The sequence below is a fragment of the Bidens hawaiensis genome, unplaced genomic scaffold (genome assembly GCF_021521415.1).
Source record: "Bidens hawaiensis isolate Kalapana, Puna unplaced genomic scaffold, B.hawaiensis_p1.1 tig00013428_1, whole genome shotgun sequence".
Classification (NCBI taxonomy): Eukaryota; Viridiplantae; Streptophyta; class Magnoliopsida; order Asterales; family Asteraceae; genus Bidens; species Bidens hawaiensis.
Window position 1 is genome coordinate 385829 of NW_027492139.1, and position 6152 is coordinate 391980.

A 6152-nucleotide genomic window follows, 5' to 3' on the forward strand; every position below is an offset into this window, starting at 1 on the left:
TGAGTTAGTGCCTTGTGCGTGTAGCCTTGCTGTTAGTGCGGATAGCCTTCCCTGATGGCTTGTACCCGCAGCTGCGGGAACAGGCGGGGTACTTCACTATTGGGAGGCTTTTCCTGCGGGAACAGCTGGCGTACTGCGCGTAAGGTCTTCATCTCTGAGCATGGTTGGTCCTGCGGAACCAGTTGGTCCTTGCGCAGACGTCCCTCTTCAAGATGAGTCTTGCGGGTCCAACTGGGCTCTGCTGAGACCCTACCTCTTCAGGTCCATAACCAACAAAATTTGGTTTTGGCTTTTAGATCAAAATCAAATACGACCAAACGAATCTCGATCCATTAAAACCCTTGGTAGTCCAATCACTTGTTCAATCTTGATAACACACACATACATACATTCGTTATATAAATATCCCACCTTCTTCCAATTCTAATAAAATTCAATTCCAAATCAATTCGTCCTTCATTTCCTTAACCCCCTTTTTGACCGATTGAACCCATTTAGACGTGGTGATCTGAAATTAATAAATTGAGGTCTTATTATTATTAGATGGAGATCGATAAAGCTATACGAGATAGCGATGATCGGCGGCTCAAGACCAAGTATCACAACGCCATTTATGTCATTCAACGAGCTCTTGCTCTATACGAGTAACCAACCGACCTCCCTAATTCATATTATCATTATGTTATGTGTTGTGTTTAATTGGTTTATATCAATCATCAATTTCTTAACTGTATTCAACAATCTTATTATTATTTCAATATATGATTGATTTTGATTGATTGATAGTTGTTAGTTAGTCAGTTATAATATAGGTGCCGTTAACTACTACTTATCATTCGTCTCATCCTGAATCTCGATGCCGTATTTCTAATAGTTTGTTCGTAATTTCAGAATTAGCACGCTTTACTTATTTACAGCCTGCCTTTAAAATTAGAATTCCGTATGATATTACCATTGAATTCCTAGGTTACATTTGATAATTAGGCAAGTTCTATTCTGTGTTAGGAGGATAATTTGGTAAATGTCATTTCCTATATTATACGATTAACATTAACGTTCATTAAACTGTACATTAAGTTGAGATATGAGACTCACGCTGATCGTCGATGCCATATTCCTAATCGTTTGTTGATAGATATTCATAATTGGTTGCGGTTCAAAATTAGTACGCTTTAGTTACTTATAACTTGCCTTTGAAATTAGAATTCCATATGATATTACCATTGAATCGTTAGGTTACATTTTAATAGTTAGGCAAGCTCCATTGCATTTCTCGTAATCATGTTGTTAGGAGGATAATTAGGTAAACGTCATTTCCTATATTATACGATTAACATTAACGTTCATTAAAGTATTAAATTTTTTACAATTTTATACATTACGTTGAGATATGACACTTAAGGTTTACTTGATATGATTTTCTTTTATCAGTATCGAAGAGGTCGCATTCAGCTTCAATGGAGGAAAGGATTCAACTGTAAGTAATTATGCTCATAATGGTAGTTTGTTCTCTCGGCAAATTATAATAATTAGTCCTTCTTGTAGGTTTTGTTGCACTTGCTTAGAGCAGGGTACTTTTTGCATCAAGTGGAACATGGGCATTCGAACGGGGGTGTATCTGATGGTGAATTTGCATTTCCAATAAGGACAATATATTTTGAAACGCCTTCTGTGTTCCCTGAAATCAATTCGTTCACTTACGAAACAGCTGCTAGGTAGGATATCATTTTCTTTCTTATATTGCTTAGCTTACTACTACTTTTGCCTGATTTAGCTTTTAATATAATACTATTACCATTACTTTGTTGTTGGTGTTTCAGTTACGGTGTGAAGTTAGATATCATTCGGGAAGATTTTAAGTCTGGTTTGGAAGCTCTTCTAAAGGCAAAACCAACCAGAGCTATCTTTCTTGGCGTTCGAATCGGTGACCCCACTGCTGTAAGTGAATTTCTATTAAAGAATTGTAGAACACCGAGATTCTAGTTGTCCATGGTGTGTTTTGTCTTTATCTATCAACAAACGAGTGGAATTGTGAATTTTTTGCAGGTTGGCCAAGAACAATTCTCTCCAAGCTCGCCCGGATGGCCACCTTTCATGAGAGTGAATCCAATCTTGGATTGGTCATACAGGTGTGCTCATATGCTCACTTTCGAGTGACAAACATAAATTTTGATTTTAATATTTTCTCCCTTTTATATATTGTCCAACAGGGATGTGTGGGCTTTTCTTTTGACATGCAAGGTTCAGTACTGTGGTCTTTATGATCAAGGGTAATTTTTTTTCTTATTCACATTTTATCCTTTCATCATTTAGGCGTAAATTAGGTATTTGATCAGTTTTGCAATCATTATAACTTTTTCCATCTTTACAGTTACACATCAATTGGAAGCATCAATGACACAGTTCCAAATGCATTACTATCGATTAAAGGTTCTGCAGTTGAAAAACAAAAGTTCAGACCTGCATATATGCTTTCTGATGGAAGATTGGAGAGAGCAGGTAGATCAAGAAAGTTATCTTCGGTTGCCGCTTGCAATGGCCTGAAATGTGTGGAACCTCATCAGGGCAGCATCCCCACAGCCTCCATTTTAGCAGTCGGTGATGAAATTCTGTAAGTCCTTTGATCTTGTTTAAATAACTTGGTTAAAAGGCAGTGTTTCGGTCTATTTTACATGATTTAATAATATAACAAAGTAAAATTGTACTTTGTTGCCATGCTTTTACTTATTTTATATTATTTGTTGCATAGCTCAGCTTTGGAACTATTGAGGATCAACTGGGACCTTCATTGTGCAAAAAGCTCCATTCAATAGGTTGGTTGGTATCGCAAATGGCTACTGTACGGAGTGAGGTAATAAAAACAATGTGTTGCAAAAAATATAAAACTTATCAAATTTTGATTAAATAGTTCAATTTGATAAAAGTACATAATAACATGCACGTGCTTAATTGTTAACTACACAAAATTATTGTCTATTTAAGAAATAAACGCGTTCTTGTTAACTTATTAATGCACATGGCATTAAAGCAAAGAAAGTAAAATGTTTATTGACCTTGCATCTGTCATCTGGTTATTTCTTACAGGTAGATTCTGTTGCTGAAGAAGTCGAAAGGCGAAAGTCCTCGAGTGATTTGGTTTGTCATCTTTGATTGTGATTTCAAGATATATCTCTGTTTTCAGTATATTTAGCTAAGAAGGAAACGGGTCAAACAGTTTAAAGTTCAACCAAAGTGAATTTATAAAGCACACACCCTCCTAAATCACTTTACTTAAAAGAATTGAATTTTATGGAAATAGTATATTTTGGCAATCATATCTAAAACATCAATTATCTACCAAACAAGTTAATTTTACAGAACAAAAAGTGTTTTAGGTCAACCCAACCCTAATCATGCCGTTTTGACCCGTAAAAGAAGACTGTGTGCAAAGAGTTCCCTTGGTGTACAATGAGTCAATGAGGATCCTTTTTTATGTTATTCACTTGGGAATTGTCATTACAGGTGTTCATATATGGAGGGGTTGGCCCATTACATTCAGATGTTACTGTTGGAGGAGTTGCCAAAGCATTTGGCGTTCGTTTGGTATATTTTATGTTTTGCTGCTATGTTTTCTTTGTTCGTTTTCTGTAAATATCACAAATCACGAGGGAATTAAGGTTTGTATCACTAAATTATCAATATATGCTCATAGCAATGTGTAATTACAGGCTCCAGATGAAGAATATGAAGAGTATCTTAGTCGCCTGTTTGGTGATAAGTGCACTGGAAACCGCAACGAGGTAACTGAATGCCAAATTTATTTAACATAATAACATGCTAACATTACAGAAACTAATGACCAAAATAACCCTGCTTGATTATCAATTTTCAGATGGCCCAGCTGCCTGAAGGCATTACAGAACTGCTGGAACATGAGAAGCTTCCTGTTCCATTGGTATGTCACTTATGACTTTATGTTACTACAGTACAAAATAAAAATAAACATTTATGTACTATTATTAATGTAGTTTTAGTTTTGTTGATGAGTAGTTTCTATAATTGTCACTTTGGTTGATTGTGTTTGTAGATCAAGTGTCATAATGTGATTGTGCTCAGTGCAACAAATGTTGATGAGTTAGACCGACAATGGGATGCTTTGATGGATTTAAGGTCTACTAATCTGCTAGCACCAGCAGGACCATTTGTATCAAAGCATTTGACGACCTCACTCTCAGATGTATGTATTTGTCTATCTATTTTTATTTGTTTAACCACCTTCTCTGAGCTGTCTTAAAGGTGTAATTCCTATTTTACCCTTTAAATTATTGACACTCATTAATTCATGTTGATTTGACCTAAAAAGTCAGATCATGCCTTCATTTTGGATTGTTATCTGATCTCCGATCTTTTTATGTTTTAATTACACTACAGTTAGAAGTTGCTCAGCCTCTATCCAAGCTTTGTATTGAATTTCCTGATATCTACACTGGTACGATTACAATTTAATCAAGTTATGGCAGTTGACCTTTCCCCTAACTTTTTATTGTGAATAAAATCAAGGGTGTTATCGTAAATCTAGATCTGGACCTCTCATCATAACCCTTGAAGGGAAGGTAATGGGTTGTTTGGTATTAAATAGTTTCGTAAAAATCTAGTAAATATATCTCAAAAGTGCTTGCTGTGTACTGGCTTGCAGGATGAAGCGACAGTAGAAGCAGCAATGGAAGCACTCACCAAGAAGTGACCTAGTGGGTTCAAACATATATCAGTTTGAGAGTTCATAATCCGCTTCATGACTGCACTTTAATTCATGTGTTGAGATGATGAAGAAATTTTTTTTTCTATGTTGAGATGATAAGGAATTAGATATTCCATAGGGATAGTGGGGATGGAAAAGGGTTTAGGGACCAAATGACTTTTGTTATCAGTATGTATATATAGACACCAAATATATTGGCATCATTGAAGGGCAATTGGCTATTGGACGGTATTATTGCATTTACCTTTTGTTTTCAACTTCATATGTTATGGTTATCTTTAGCTAGAGATGTTGCATTTATGTTTCCCATTTAGGACAAACTAGAATCTAATTAAAAAACCAACGCGAGTTTCCTTAGGAGCATTTTTGTGAGGCTGACCGCTGACGGTTTGAAAGATTGTTTTACACACAAGAGAGTAGGCTCAGTTAACATCTATGCAGTTACATCCTTTTGAAACAAGGGATGTATATATATTGTAAAATTACTACAAAGATGTATTCTGTTGATGGAATCTTATGATCACATCATTGAAATATTGAATAGAGAAAACATGTGCGTTAAAACCCCACATAAAACGACATTGTATTCTTGAAGTTAGACTTGTAGATCGTTGGTATAATCCATAGAATCTGAGTCAGCAGAAAAAAAAAGCGTGATTATCTTGGCCTTGAATAGAGAATGTGTGCATAGACAATTCCCCCTTTATTATACCACTTTATTCAAATAGCTCTTTTTCATAGTACTATATGTATCTCGCAAAGCAAAACTAACCACACTTTGTTGGTTGTTACCTGTCCGAGTCACTTGCATTGCTAATCTCGACACCACATCACAGATTTCTGAGATTTCTCAAGCAATCTCATCAATTATAGAATTTGTGTGTAGTTGTTGATTTGTCACTTAGTTCTGTGTCATTGCGCTTATATACCATGACAAGCGTTCTCATCAATTATAGAATTTTTGTGTAGTTGATCGTCACTTAGTTCTGTGTCATTGCACTTATCTACCAATGACAGAGACCAATCCTGATGGATTAGATCCATTAATTTGCTTTCTCGCCACTCATTGTGATGGTGAGCTCTAATACATACTGGTGATACATTGAAAGAGCTAAATTCGCAGTATCAGATCTTAGTGTTTAGGATTAAATTCAACAGCCAAACACAAGTCCTATAAGGCTACAATTTGAAGAACTGCAAACAAATTTGATGGAGGAAAGAATCATTTGGACCTACAAAAGTATGCTTTCCTTACATTATTTATACTACTTAATGACTTAGGTACACATGTCTAATTGACTTAGAAAGTGTTACAGCTAACAACCTAACTGCTCAACAACCTTGTAATAGCTCAATTATACCAAAATGCACTTTAGAGTGTTTACATAGACTAGACGTGCACAAAAAAACCGGT

The 6152-nt window shown here is 35.6% G+C and overlaps 1 protein-coding gene across 1 annotated transcript; it reads left to right on the top strand.

Annotated features, from left to right (window-relative positions):
* The first annotated feature begins 502 nt into the window (after window positions 1-502).
* On the top strand, window positions 503-4992 carry LOC143544138 (uncharacterized). Its single transcript, XM_077036296.1, has 16 exons — window positions 503-644; window positions 1432-1477; window positions 1546-1715; window positions 1821-1938; window positions 2047-2129; window positions 2211-2270; window positions 2372-2611; window positions 2755-2851; window positions 3085-3135; window positions 3502-3582; window positions 3708-3779; window positions 3872-3934; window positions 4067-4216; window positions 4411-4468; window positions 4540-4592; window positions 4676-4992. Exons 1-16 carry the CDS (start codon window positions 544-546, stop codon window positions 4721-4723), a joined length of 1491 nt encoding a protein of 496 aa, XP_076892411.1. The 5' UTR covers window positions 503-543; the 3' UTR covers window positions 4724-4992.
* The last annotated feature ends 1160 nt before the right edge of the window (window positions 4993-6152 follow it).